The sequence below is a fragment of the Aulostomus chinensis genome, chromosome 18, assembly GCF_037954235.1.
Source record: "Aulostomus chinensis isolate RoL2024-O1b breed Wild chromosome 18, RoL_Achi_v1.0, whole genome shotgun sequence".
In the NCBI taxonomy this organism is placed as follows: domain Eukaryota; kingdom Metazoa; phylum Chordata; class Actinopteri; order Syngnathiformes; family Aulostomidae; genus Aulostomus; species Aulostomus chinensis.
Genome location: NC_141337.1, coordinates 9,204,714 through 9,219,730, shown reverse-complemented (window position 1 = coordinate 9,219,730; position 15,017 = coordinate 9,204,714). Strand labels below are relative to the sequence as shown.

The 15,017-nt window shown below is 40.3% G+C and overlaps 1 protein-coding gene across 4 annotated transcripts in view; it reads right to left on the bottom strand.

Annotated features, from left to right (window-relative positions):
- Positions 1 to 556: 556 nt before the first annotated feature.
- ttyh2l (tweety homolog 2, like) overlaps positions 557 to 15,017 on the bottom strand; it is a 30,542-nt gene continuing 16,081 nt past the window's right edge. For 3 of the 4 annotated variants that reach the window (XM_086185677.1, XM_086185679.1, XM_086185680.1), the window contains exons 5-14: positions 11,474 to 11,569; positions 10,201 to 10,273; positions 8,380 to 8,449; positions 8,180 to 8,235; positions 5,588 to 5,680; positions 5,372 to 5,464; positions 4,069 to 4,211; positions 3,764 to 3,949; positions 3,611 to 3,689; positions 557 to 1,478 (exon numbers count right to left, since the gene is read on the bottom strand). In XM_086185677.1, the coding sequence (XP_086041803.1) occupies positions 1,398 to 1,478; positions 3,611 to 3,689; positions 3,764 to 3,949; positions 4,069 to 4,211; positions 5,372 to 5,464; positions 5,588 to 5,680; positions 8,180 to 8,235; positions 8,380 to 8,449; positions 10,201 to 10,273; positions 11,474 to 11,569 (970 nt within the window). In that variant the 3' untranslated portion in view covers positions 557 to 1,397. The remainder of the gene's footprint in view (positions 1,479 to 3,610; positions 3,690 to 3,763; positions 3,950 to 4,068; positions 4,212 to 5,371; positions 5,465 to 5,587; positions 5,681 to 8,179; positions 8,236 to 8,379; positions 8,450 to 10,200; positions 10,274 to 11,473; positions 11,570 to 15,017) is intronic. The other variant, XM_086185678.1, reaches the window with a different exon arrangement.

Sequence of the window (15,017 nt, the reverse complement as noted above, 5' to 3'; positions counted from 1 at the left end):
ATAAATAAATAAATGACAAACCATATAATTTTACAAATATCACAGAAATTGACTCAACAATCATCTGAATATTTGAGGGAATAATCTCTTTAAAAATTCGTCCGTCCGTCCGTCCGTCTTCTTCCACTTACCCTGGTAAGGGTTGGGGGGGGGGCTGGACATCCCAGCAGCCTTCAGGTAGGAGGCGGATTTCACCTTGGTTGGGTTGCCAGTCTATCACAGGGCCAAAAGATACAGACAGACAACCATTCACACTCACAGTCACACCTAAAGTCAATTTAGAGTATCAATCAGCCTCTCCCCTCTTGATGTCTTTGGACTGTGGGAGGGAGCCAGAGTACCCTGCAGTGGACTCTATGGAACATTATATTAAAATATATATATATCATGCCACATTGTTTCAACAAAAATGTTAGCCATTATTTAATTGAAAAAAATTATCTTCAACAATATGTGTTTATATTGTTGTGAAGTGAAAAGAGATGTTTTATGAATTATTACAAAAGCAGAAAAAAAACAGCACAATACACAAGTTTCAACACAACAGTTTATGGCCAAATGTGAGTTTAGTTTGATACATTATGCAGCATAGAAAACAACAATTTTCCCAAATTATATCCAGAGGGAACTGGACTGATGCAAACAACTTCTGCATGTTACAGAAATAGGTGACTTTTAAATAGTTCACAACTACAACAATAGGGTAGATTATAGCTCCATTTAAATGATCATTGGTGATGTGAACGTGTGGTTTAGAAATCCCAAAATTTGAATTCAGATCCATTCTGCTGTACTTAACCTATTCAGGTTAACACTGCATATCCAGCTTCTACACCGGCTCCAAATGCAAAAAAAAACAACAACAACAACAAAAATAAACAACGAATCAGTCCTGATAAGCGCATGGTACAACACAACACAGTTCAATAAGAAAATCAAGATGTTTAAACTGCCAAAACTTGTCACATCTTGAATCAGAAAATTCACTTTAACCACATAAATCAACAGAGTAGCATCTTTGGCTGTGCATAACATCATTTTGCATTGTTTTCAATAACCTGCAATGGACCTGAAATTATTTTATCTTTTATTTGAACGATTGCAACCATAGGGATTAAATTTCATCCAAAAGAAAGAATATAGTAAAAACAACAAACAACATTCTTGAGATGAACACATATAGACTCTCGCCGTTCAGAAATGCATGCTGGTCCTTGAGAGAGCTGCGTTGATGTGTTACTGAGGTAATTGCCTCATATGACCCGCTTTCATGTCTCAGATTGGGGCGGAATACTGCAGGCTCCATAAACAGGATTATACCATGAAGACCGCCTTCTTGGTAAGAACCCAGAGTCTCAGACTAGCACTTTTCTGAGAAGTGTTCAGAAGGTAGAAGGCTACACCTGGAAGTCAGTTCCAAAGTGTCTGATCTGGGCCTCAGTCATAGATAGATAGGTGTTCCTCATACTGGGTGAATACTGTGTGGAGAAATAGAGGGAAAAATTACTTTAGTTCATTTGCATTTAAACATTGTTGACTTAATATGTCCTCAAAATAAGTGTCTTGAGCTCATGAAGATGTTCTTCCCTCCAGCATCACTTCTTTGTTACTCTATAATTCAGAATGTGCCAGACATGAGAAATGTGTATTTAACATTAAGCAAATGGTGCCCAGTGGCCACCAATCACTGACAACAGAAAACACGTCAATTTTGCCAGGTCTTCTTTATCTATCTGTACGCTGTGTACATGGCAATAATGTTATGAGTGGCAAACAGGAGGGGTTCTAGTTCCTTTTTTGCTCATAGAAAGCATGGATTGCTGGCCTCACAGCTGCACAAAGAAATGTGGATTATAATGTATGATGGACTTTAAAGTTTGTAAACTGACATTCCTGAATAATTTGTAGTCGGCGGCTATGGGGCACCGTTGGCTTCAAGCTAAATATATGTGGTTATCCTTTTCTGCATTCTTAAGACATAAAGAAGTTATGGAGCGATGAAAGAACGTCCTCTTGACCTCAAGGCATCTAGTTAAGAGTACTTGAATTGCAAAATATTGTGGGTGAAATACTGCTTTAAAATTGGGTGTTGTGATCCAGTGTATTTTAATTGTACACTCCCCCTCAATTAGCAGGATGATTCATGGATTAGCAGAGGGGGTAAGGAGCAGACTGGGAGACATAGTTGTACTCACATGTTAGTGTGATCCTATTTTGTGCATATCAGTGCCAGAAGGTCAAAGGTCATGCAGTTGAGGTACAGCTTTTTAGGATAAATTCGGGGCGTTCAGTTATGCAGAAAGCAAACACTTTGCATGGCAAGCAGTATTACAGAGGTTAGCTCTCAGTATGTGTGTGTGTGTGTGTGTGTGTGTGTGTGTGTGCGTGTGTGTGTGTGTGAGTGTGTGTGTCAGAGAGTGAAATGAAAATGAAAGCAAACGAGTCACAAAGAAGTTAAGACAACACCAAAACTTACAGGTTTTAAAAGTCTGAGTTAAAGAATGAAAATAAGAAAAAAGGGGTTAGTTACAAAACACTGGTTAATATTCAGCACTCATTGTGCAACTGCATACATGAAAGCATAAGTAGAACACAAACCACAGCGGCTCAAAAACAAAGCAAAACAGAGACTATACATAAACACTCTTGCTCCCTCACCGGGTTCAAAAATCTTTTGTCCCACTCAGCATTCAGCTCTGATCATGGTCTGCATATGCCACTTTACATGCACTTGTATTGATTTCTCAATTAAGTTTTAAAAATATATATATATATGTATTTTATCGTGTGCAAATACCCACAGGCTCAATCAAGGTTTCACTCACTCATTTATACACTGCAGTTTGGCAAATTCACTGCACATACATTTTGCAGAGGTCAAAGTATCTCTGTTACAACAAAAACCCCATTGATATTACATGAAATCTGTTATTGAGGGAGAACTGCAAAAACTGTATGTTAAAAATGTATCTCACAGAGATAATCTACATTTTAAACATCGGTCCACATGGCCTCTTTCTTTCTTTCTTTCTTAAAAGTCATTTGAATTATGTATGCTGTGAATGCTGTTCAAGCAGAGTTGGACGGGCAAACAGCTTAATAATAAAGAAACCTCACTGAAAAGAAACTTTCACTGAGGATTTGCCAGTGTTATCTATTATTTAGCTCCAGCTCTGCAGACATATGACATAATTATTGACTACAAGCTCTGCTGTTAAACTGGATACCTGAGTTGAGCATCAGTAGGCAGCAGGGATGACCCGTGGTTACCCGAGGTCATTTTGCATGTATGCGTTTGTATGCACTGGCCTTTTCTTTGCAAATGGAAATTCAATCCAGGGCAATGGCGACAAGGATATCAGCATATATGCTCAGAGCTTAATACTGTAGAAAGAGTGTCTGAATGAATACAAAGATGACTGCAGTTCTGTCAATGACCAGCAGGGAGCAGTCTTCCATCACTGGGAAAGTGACTTCAATCCCCTCACTTCTGTTGGCAGTGAGTTTGTGCAGAGGGTGTATGCATTATTGTACCGCTGTGCATGCAAGGTCAGTGGAGCCAACATTGACATCAAACTTGGGACACTAAGGCCCCATAGGGCCAACGCACCGAGGGAGGTGGGGATCCTCTCCCTATCAGCGGCACATTCTCATATCGAGGATTCCCTCCAAACAGCATGGACTGATTCCTGTAACACACAGGAAGAAGTAATGAGAGATTTACATCATGCATCCTCATATACCGTCATCGTGCTGATCTTACATGTATTCAGGGGGAGGCATAACATTAGCAGCAGTTTGTGGAGGTGGATGTAGGCTGGCCTGGCTGCCAAGGCTGCTGGTATAGCTACAGAAACTGTGAATATTGGACCTTCTAGGGTTGTAGGACATCCGTCGCGCTTGAGGGTTGAAGGGGTCTTCCTCGTCTATGTCGTCATACTCTTTGTCCCTGAATGACAATTGGACACACGAACAAAGGCAGATACAGGAAGAATGCATGCTTTATCACTTTGAAGGAGTGCATTGTGGGTAGTATGTAATGAGATGAGGAGGTTGCCTGGTGCTGACCTGCTGCCTATTATAGCCCAAACCCGGAAAATAGCGCACAGCATGGCAGAGAGTGCACAAGCAGCCAGCAGGGAGAACAAAGAGAGGTAGAGGAGGCCTTCCACCCCATCGTAGCACACACCCATTAGGGCATCTAGGTAGTCCTAGAGAGAGACACACACAATGGGATCGTATCCATAACTCTCCTAAACCTCAGAAATGATGACTGAATTATATGTCCAAACACAATGAGCAGCTGCAGAAGGAAAACGTGGATTTACTCAGATCTTTCTGAAACTTCAGTGAATTAACTGAGTACGGTTTATTTCCTAGAGCTCCTCTTAACCTATGCATGAATGAATCTGACCTCACAAACTTATTCCTCCATGTTATGTGAATGCTTCACGTGACTTTTGGAAAAGTGTTCTAATATCTTTCAGGGTCCTGATACTGATTGAATTGATTACAAATCCCTTACACAGTTTCTAAAGTTTAATCTTGCGCTGCAGGGAAAATTAGAAATACTGTATTTATATTGTATGCCTTCACAATAGGTGTCCTCTCACAGTGACTTTGACCTTTGACCTCCAAAAATCTGGTGGCAAATTTGAAGAAATTCCCTCGAGGCTTCCCTGAGATATGGTGATCATACATGGTCATCTTGACTACCTAAACTTTAATCTTTTCAGGTCATTCTTAAATTGTGCCAAATTTGAAAAACGATGTTTCTCAAATATCATGTTAATCAACATCTTCTCAGCTCATCCTTGATGTGGACATTTTTGCCAAATTCTAGAAACTCCCTTGAGACGGTTCTGAATATTGCGTTAACATAAATGAGAAGGACAGGCAGATACAGATGCAGTGATAGAAATGGACGGACAACTTCTACACATAATACCTGCGGTCCTCAGCTAAAATACAACTGGTATATTACCATCATGCATGTTGTCCCACCACCACCTTCTGCTTTTTCTGTGTGTGAGATGCCAGCATGAACAATCCCAACTATGTAACAGACCTCCGCTGGTGTAGAAATCGCAGGAGCAATGAGGATCATTTTCAGCTGTGATCCTCTTTGGAAGATACAACTCTGATAATCTGACACCTGAAATAGTAGTTACAGTCAGCAAAACTCGGCTGTTTCGGCTGGTGTCGTGCTCAGCGATGACTGCACCGGTATATACATATAATCTTGTTAGTCTGTGAGAAATATATAGAGTTGAGGTTAAGAATCAGCGAAGCAAGTCCTCTGAGTGGCTTTGAGCGACAAATGCTCCAAAGCAACCCTATTAAAATGTGTCATGTTTGTATCTGACCTTACCTTACGAAGCCCGCGGCAGTCAAGCAAAGCTGTTAGCTGATGTACACTAAACTCAGTGGAGTTCAACAGGCGCTGGATCCCCAAAAGGTCTCTCTGTATGACAAGGAATGAAAAAGACATAATAACAGACACATTTACTGCACTTTGGTGTAATCGTCTGCCAGCCAGACAGCCAGCGTGCCAGCCAGCCAGCCAGCCAGCCAGCCAGCTATTTACCTCAGCGGTGGGAAAGACGGGCACCGAGAACCGTAGCAAGCCCTGAATCTGGATTTGCATGGTGGTCAGAGATCGCTGGCAGATTGTCAAAGACTGTGAAGACATAATCACCCGCGCAGACATCCAACACAAACAATGAGCGGATCATGTTAAGGCAAGCATTGTTTAAGAGCAGCGTGTCAACAAGCAATTTGTTGTTAAGTAAAGCTATATAATGCGCTTAACTGAGGACATTTCTTTCCAGACAGATAGACCCAGATTATCTTTCACCGCTGTCTCGCCCACAAATCATTGTTCCTCCTCCTGATATCGCCACCCCAGCTCAAACAAAGGGAATATTTTTATCAACTGGGCCATCAGAAGACAGATTATCCAAAACAAGTATCATTTTAATCCCTAAAAAGGATATTATCATGATAACTAGGCATGTGGGTATTTATAATTATTGGTCATGGACTTAAATGCCATGAATTTGCTCAATACATGCCACATTCATTCACTGTTTCCAAAAGATTAGAACTGTAGTGGGATCACAGTCATATATCTTAAAATTAAACCATGCAAATGTTGAACTTCGTCTGGTGGAAAAAATGAAACTAAGCCTCCTTATTTGTAAGCAGGCATCAAGTTCACACTCTCTGCATCTTCACACTGTTATTAAAGATGAGCTGTTCAAGCAAGTTGTGTCACTACACCTTTCAGTTGACGACGCTGTTCACACCACATTTATACACCACCTTTACTCACTTTCATCTAACACACCAGGTGATGTGAATAGAATATCATCCAATCACACACACAGCCGTTGAATGCCCTCAGAGCCATTAACAATACAGCGTGTAGTCGTCCAGATGCCAACTAGAGCTGATGAAGTAATACAACAAAACACAAGTGGGGTTTTGTGTTGTTATCCTATCTATTTTCATACATGTAGCGAGTACTGCAACCCTGGAATTACCTAGTCTACAATGCGCACTTTGAACAGTTTTTCTCTCCATAGCTTGAAGCTAACACTAAGAACAAATTATTGTTGCTGTGACTGTTATTAGTCATCGGTCACCATTAGCGTCAAGGTAAATATACGCGGCTGGCTCATTCACAAGTCACAAACAAGCAATGGAGGGGAGGAAACAAATCTTTGTGAACCCACTGCTATTTGTGAGGACATGAAAGGCCAAAAAGCACATTTTGGGGGGGAAATATTTAACCCTTTTAACCATTTAACCCTTTAAGATCCATTCATCCATCCATGTCGACCACTTATCCTGTTAAAAGGGGGGCTGGAGCCTATCCCAGCAGCCTTCAAGCAAGAGGCAGTGTTCACCCTGGACGGGTCACCAGTCCATCACAGGACCAACACATACAGACAGACAACCATTCACACTCACAGTCACACCTACGGTCAATTTAGAGTATCAATCAGCCTAGTCCCCTCTTGATGTCTTTGGACTGTGGGAGGAAGCTGGAGTACCAGAGAGAACCCACACAGGAACAGGGAGAACATGGAGACTCCACAAAGAAAGATCCCGTGCCCGAGTCAGGACTCCAACTTGGAACCTTCTTGCTGTGAGGTGACAGTGCTGACCACTGCACCACCATGCCGCCCCCCTTTGAACTCGTCTGTGACATAGACTCTATGTCATTTGACTTGTCAACCCCTTTTTATTCAGTTTTCAGACTCTGATGCAAAAAGAAACGTTAAATAAAACCTAAAAGCTTAGACCTTTTACTCCTTTACTTAGAATGATTTGCCTATGTTTGACTGTTTAGAATATATTTTCTAAAATTGACAAACAAAAACAATGCGGACAGTCTTAAAGAGTCCCCTTCCAGTCAAATGAAAGTTTTATTTTCCTCTAGCGGCTACAGTTGAATGTTTGAGCTTAACAGATATAGAATAACAATAAAGATACAAGCTCTGTGGCAAACAAAAGCTGTTAGACTTACACGTTTTTTCAGGAGAGAATCACCTCAAATTGACATGAATTTTATACCTTTTTTTAACCTTTAATTTAATCGTTCTAAGAAGAAAGCTAATGCTACGCTATTAGCAAACTGCACTCCCACTTCAATGTCGCCATAGCTAGCTTTATCCTTCTCTTTTAGGCGTGACGACGTACAACCAGATGTTCAACAATGTTAATTCATTTCCAGGTTTTATGGAAATCCCTGCACCCCTTTATTTGACTGCATTTTAAGAATTTCACTGTCGCATTAAAATTTCCCCTGAAAAAAACCCTCATGCAACACACGTGTCTATTCTGTCTTAAGGGGATATTTAAAAATATATGTGAAGATGAATCACTACCTACATAATGTAAACAAAAATTTAATGTGAAGGAAAATGTGGCTTTTTGGAGAGGTAGATATAAGAAAGCAGTATTATTTGACGCAAGTTTATCACTTTATGTAATTAAATTCGTGATGAGGATTATTAGTACGGTAGATTAGGACCTGATAATGATCTAGCTTCTGAGGCATTTTACAAGGATGCATAATTTAATAACATGAATCCATTTTTTCTAGTGTTTGAATCTCGTTGACCAGTTACACGGGGAAGCAAACAACTGAGACTGGACATTTTGTCAATACCTCTTGGAAGGGGTTGGGTAGATTTGGACTGCAGAACAGATAATAGTGCACAACATCTGGGGGAGATAAATAAGAAGAGAGACAGAGAGAGGGAGGGAGGGAGGGAGAGAGAGAGAGGGAGAGAGGGAGGAAGATTAGCTGTGTTTTAACATTCAATGATAGTGAGCTGTCCAATGCACCTGTTTCTAGAGATAAATTACCTGCACTCAGGAAATCTTTGGTTTGGTTAACAATAAATTTGTCTGGAGACACACAGAAGTCACTGATACCCTGTGGGAAAAAGGACAACACGCAGTCATTTCTGCAAGTATGCATAACAATCGCTCAGTTTTGCAAAACTTTTACCACCCATTAGCTCATGAGCGAGTATACATGCAGGAAAAAAAAAATCTGTTGTGTAGAAATAGACTTCGGGATGTATTGGCCGTGTAGAACATGTCGTGCTTTACTGACCATGGGTGAAATCTGCAAAATATTTTCATGCTCTTTAATTCATCCACGGAGAGATGCAAATACGCATGCATAAACAATTAAAGGGCAAGGTGGGGAAAAAAATCTGTCTGCACTTGCACTGAACTTTAAAAGACGGCAATAAAAATAACAAAAAGAATTGCTTTTTATTCCTCCCATGGATCTGAGGAAAAGAACAGGCTAACAATCAAATATATCAAGTTCAAAAGGATTCCGAAATTTGTCGTGATGCAGAATCAAACATCAAAGCCGTCTGCTATTTATTCCTAATATAGTCCGTCCACTCCTTTGAATGTCAGAGCCGTCAAACGAGATCTTTTTCATGGCTCAATTGACTTTTGCAGTGTGAAAGGAAAGAACGCATGACAGATACTGCAAGCACAAGACACATATTACATCTTCTTAACCTTCATATTCACTATCTATTGTAAGATTTACATTTCTTTCACCTTCCTTTTAGGTTATCAACATATCCCTAAACCGACACGACATTCATTTTCAGTGAAAAAAGAAATGTACAGCAAAATGTCAGAACTGTTACTGGTTGTTACCCTTCATCTGTATCTCATTATACTGGCAAGGACATGTTGTTTATGCTGCGTCTCATCAAATATGTATAAATTTATGAGCATTTTCTAGGACACCACCATCATCTACCTTCCTTTCAAGATTCACTGTGGAGTTTTTTTTTCCTTCTTTTTTCTACACCATGTGGTTTTGGGCGATGAAGAAGAGGTACAACAAGTTTACTTGTTTTGAATCCTGGCCTTCATTTGAATTCTGTTATGAAAGCTCTTTGACAAGCCACAAGATAATCATAGACGATGATGCATACTGTAGTAGCGTCAAGCTCGACACAACTTTTCTGGATAAGATGTCCGGGAAGATCAGATGTTTTAGTAACACTGTGAGCTGAGCTAAACCACAGACGAGGTCCAAGATATAGGTAATCTGTTTTTAAAAACCATAAAGCAGATGTCTACATTTCCTAACCTTGTTGTTACTTTCAGGTTAACATCATCTGTCACCCTCAACTGCTTTATTCACTTTTCCCGCTGCCTCACAGCTATCCAGATGTCAAATCCTGAGGGATAATCCCCAGATGCGAGGAGGCAGAGGCGTGGAGATAGCGGACAAGAGACATGGGGGGCAATGCTGCAAGGAAGGGGTTACTCCCCACTGTACCCCAGACAGTGTCCCTAATACCAGCTCCATTAAGCCTAAAAGTGCTGAACACATGGTGTACAGTCAGGAATCGATGGCAATCTGTCAGGAATGAGGAGGATTTAAAGTGAAATATAGCCAAGCATATACAAGGGAAGGAAGGAAGGTTAGTAATTAATGCTGGAAAGCTTTGTTTACTACCGCCTGGCTAACAGTTGATTAAACCAAAAGGCTGCAGAATTATAATCAGCTTTACTACATGACTGACCATGGAAACTATACAGCCAGACACATTGTAACTAGGAAAGATATCCCACACATGGCAATCAGTGAAGAAAAAATATGATTTTAGCTGAAAATAAAGATGAAAAAGTGCATTTTCTAACCACAGCGGTGGCAGTGCCAGCTCCCAGGGAGGCCCAGCTCAGGATCAGAGAAATCACTACAAACGCCATAATCCTGCAGGAAAACAGAAAATGAGACAAAGATGTTGAGCAAATCGAAGCAATGACACAACAGGGAAAAGATATTCAGTCTTTTTTGTTTTTGTTTTTCAATTTTCAGTTAATTTGATTTATTTTCATCTTTTGCATGGGAATTGTTCTGTTTCCAACTGACGACAGAGGCCCAGCTCTTTCATTGTACTCCTTAAACCATTTATCCCAAATTAAATTTATTGTAGTGACACACAAAAACCTCGTGACTTCCTGCTCAAGAAAAAAAAAAGCAATGCATAGCGATCAAGCGTTGAATTCTGGAGACATTCTAGCCTTTGTGCCCTGCTGAATTCTGGAAACAACAATTTTATCGGTGGAACTTATTGTCTACTGCCAGTTAAAAAAGAAAAATAAACAGCAACAAGCTTTGGTTGGTCAACCTGTCTCCCCTGCTACCACTAGAGGAAGCTAAAGAAGTTCTGTGAGTTAGAGCGAGGTAAAACAAGAAAAAGAGAAATAATTGCCCCCTGATGGATGTATAAAGGCCGAAAGAGCTTCGGTTCTCAACTGACTCCATAGACCTTCTTGAGAGCACCAATAAAGTAGCCTGAGAGCGCTTAATAATTAGTTAAGGGAGCAGGCTCATCCTGTGCAGGCGATCAATAGGCATTAGTGAGGCCCATCAGAGAGGGATGTGAGGAAGGATGCCGAGCATCATCTGCTAACACTGACACGTAGGCTGCACTAAATTGGGCAAATGGGATGGGAAGTCTGGACTGTGTATTCGCTTGTCAAACATCCGCATTGGTTTAAAATACTAGCTGCAATTCACAGAGTCTGATGTGGGTCCTCTTCGTTGTCTTATTTCTTTAATTGTTACAGAAACTTAATTTTTTTCAAGGAATCAGTTTCTTTTTTATTTAAATGGTTTAAACTGATCAGTCGGTGAGGTTGAGGGTAATTCTGAGTTTGTCCTGGTATTTATATGGATGGAATACAAGGGAAGAAAATAAGGGCTGTTGTAACGTAAGTGTTATTTGATGAGGCGATGCTATCTTTGGTTCTCTTAATGGAGCGACTGCATGGTGCCAGAGAGGCGGACTGTCTACCTGCGGTCGGAGATGTAGGGAAACGCTGAGAATAAAAATGGAGTAAGAAATGGAATCATCAGAAACAAGATAAGGAGAAAACACCTTCACATGCACACACTTGCGGTACGTACGTGATAAGCAACCATCGAGACTGTTTTGCCATTCCCAAACACACGGCCAAACAGATGAGCAGATCCAGAATCAGCAAGAGCAGATAGGTCAGCCATCTACGGGAAAGGAATATGAGAGAGATCAGAACGACGGTATCACATCACTCACTTCCACTCTACAGACATCATATTTTATGCACATGTACAAACTCCAGGAAGTGCTGGCTAAACACATGTTTGAAAGTGTTGAGATCAGTGAGCGTTGTATGTCAGAATTCTTGTCTCCCAGTAAGAGCCCATCTGTTTCAGGTAATTTCCAGCCTTTTTGGGTTTAATAATTCAACACCACAAATCCATAGGCATTAATTTTTCAAGCTCTAAAAATGTCCTTCACTGGAATGGCCTACACTCAAGCTGGGATTTGTGTGTGTGCGAGCGTGTGTATGTGTGTGTGTGTGTGTGTGTGTGTGTGTGAGAGAGAGAGAGAGAGAGAGAGAGAGAGAGTAATACATGTGTCCTCTAACTAAACCAAACAGGAAGGAATGCTTATGACTCATTCTTATCTTCACAAGCCCCTGTAGCACTGTAAATCTCAGGCAATGACAAAAAATATTGATCCTCAGATTGTCTGACAAACAGGCAAAATTGAGAAGCGACTGCTGACTTCTTGTGTCGTATTTACAGTATTATAATAAATCCATACACTACAAAACCTGATCTGCTCCTGCTATGTGAGGGCATCTGGAGGTGTCCTCACAGATTCTGACAATGTACTGCAGACTGGATGGAATTAAAAACACTGAGCGCCTCCATGTACTCGATCTGCATGAACAAACTCGGATAAGGCCAGCTGTCCACAAGAGCCAGGGGTGTATCCGAAGAATGTACAGCAACAACCCCAGCACCATTATTCAATCATTTCTCTTCACTCACAAGTGCAACAATAAAAATGTCAAAGCTAGCACGCAGAAATCAATAAAGGAATGTTTGAGATATTAAAGTAAAGATCAATAATCCAATATGACTGCCACAGGAAGTGAAAATTTCAGATCATCCATTCCTGAAATGAAGTGTCCTAAAATGTGAATAAAATATGAAGTAAAGCAATCAAGGTATACAAGGTATGATATATTAATAATATTGTGAGGTGATGTAAAGATTTTTAATCTAACTTGGCAGCTACAGGAAGTTTGCAACAGAAGTGGATTGAGATTAGTTCTTGAAATGCATGAAGCGCTAGTGGCAGTGGCAACAGGATAAAAGTCGTAGTAAAATCTCACATTTCGCAGATGAAACACCCTGTCTTGTTGAAGAATTGACTAAAATATGAAGAAAACACTTTGAGATGTTTCAAATTGCACGTCAATTTAAACTAGGGTATTTTACAAGCATAGGAACTTACAAAATAAGGATTATTGAAGACCGAAGGCACGTCCAGTTACTGAATGCTACTCCTAAGACATGATGTAATTTACCTCGCTGCAATAAATCTATAGTTTGTTCTTTTATGTGGAACTTTAATGTGGAACTTTTTATGTTACTGTCAAGGCCAAGACTTCCTTTTAAAAGAGATACTGAATCTGTCTGATTAAATACAGGTTCATGATAATAATAATAGAAAAGAAGAAGAATCGATATTACATTAAGGCTGCCATGGACACAGTGAGCAAAAACAACCTGGATCAAGCTCGGAACTTATTGAATACGTGTAAAGTTTCACGTGTGAAATGGTTCTTGAGTTACACATTTTTGGCTGTAGCAGGGCAGAGATGAATCCAGAGACAGAGGGAGAATATAAAACTGGAACAGCGTCATATTGAATCAAATAACACTGTGTTGGCTGTAACATTTGCTATTCATCAATCGAGCCCAGCTCCACATGCTGTTCATAGAGAGGTTGTATGAAATCTGATCAATGCCCAGAAGAATGATGTCAGGTTACACAAAGTTCTATCTGTAGCCCAAAAGGAGATCTGGTGTCAGGAAAGGAAGAACTCTCCTAAGTGGAACCATGTGGGAGTACGTATGCGTCAAATTAATGTTCTGTAAAGGTCAGTTACAGAACGCTACCGCTGATAACAGTGGCTGCTTGTAGCAGGAATCACAGTAGATACAAGATCTGAAATTGAGTACATGGAAACATTTATTTAAAAGAAAAAAAAAAACCCAAACAAATTAAAGTTTTAATCAGCTCATTTCAAGATTTTAATTATGCCTACAGCAGAGAGAAGATCCGATCCCCTTTCATCTTGTCTTTTAAGGACCCAGATCAGATCTTAACTCCAGTGTATGATGAAATAAGTCTTGCTATCTTTGTTCAGGCAAAACCCAACTGCTGTACATGATAAAACACATCCCATTCCCATTAACCCCTACAAATCCAGCACATTCAGAACTCAAAGTAGCGAAGAACTCCGTGTGAAACGTAACCAAATAATAACCTTTGTCATTACTTTTTGTGACTTGAACAATAAATCTCAGAAGAATTGGGATCCTTTGTGATGAGACAGGAACACAAGAGACAACGGAACAAGACCCTACACTTGCACAGCGATCAGACAAATGCACAGCTTTCACACACGAACACAGCAAATGGTAAACTGGCCCAAATCATGGAGACCACGAGGTTCAATAGTTTCACAAGCATCTAAAACTCAAGGTTCTCATCAGAGTTCACTCAGTGGTCCAGTCTGCTGTCTAAAACTTGCGTTTCCTGTCCCCGCTCCTGTTCATGCATATCACCTCGAGGGCATCACTTGCTGTTTCTTATTCCAGACGTTTTGACCTCTGCGCCATTGAAGAAGGTGCAAGAAATCCCTTGACATGCATGATACTCACTTCACCCTCTTGAGGCAAACCTGCAGCTTAGATTTTGCTCACACAAAATCAGAAACACACACAGGGATTTATTTGGATTGTATCAAGATCCTTAAACAACCTGCTTATATTTCAAGCTAGGCCCTGCTCCCTTTATACTCCAAATGAGCCTTTTTGCACAAGATCAACCCTAAATCTGTCTTTTTTTAGTCTCTCTTTCCAAATTACCCATACAGTGCAGTAATGAACAGGTTCTACGACAACAAGATTTAAACTGCATGTGCACAAAATAAAACAAGCTGCAGAAAACTCACGCTTCCAAGCCAGAAGCCTTTGGAGTCACATCATAAATTACTGTTCCCTTCTCAAATTATTGCTGGATATTTTATTCGGTTTGACCACTTTACTGCTGATTGGATTTGATTTTTTTTTTTTTTTTTTTTTTTTTTTTTACCCTGTTTATTGAATTTCATCCCTGGCCTCTTGATACTTTGTCAGAGCCCTCTTTTGAAACTGTTGAAGAGAGAACCACATCAGAATAAGGAGTGCAATCAATGTGAGGAATGGTCTGCAAGTAAGGAGATCATTCACGGTCTAATAGCCACTCTGCCATGCATAACACTGTGTTAGAGCTCAAACGGCACACAAGGCAATAAGCTCAATTCCAGCGTTCATTTATTCAGCAATCAGGTGAAATTGTTTTTCCGGTCTGTTTTTTCCCCAAGAGGAGATCAATAAAATGCCATCT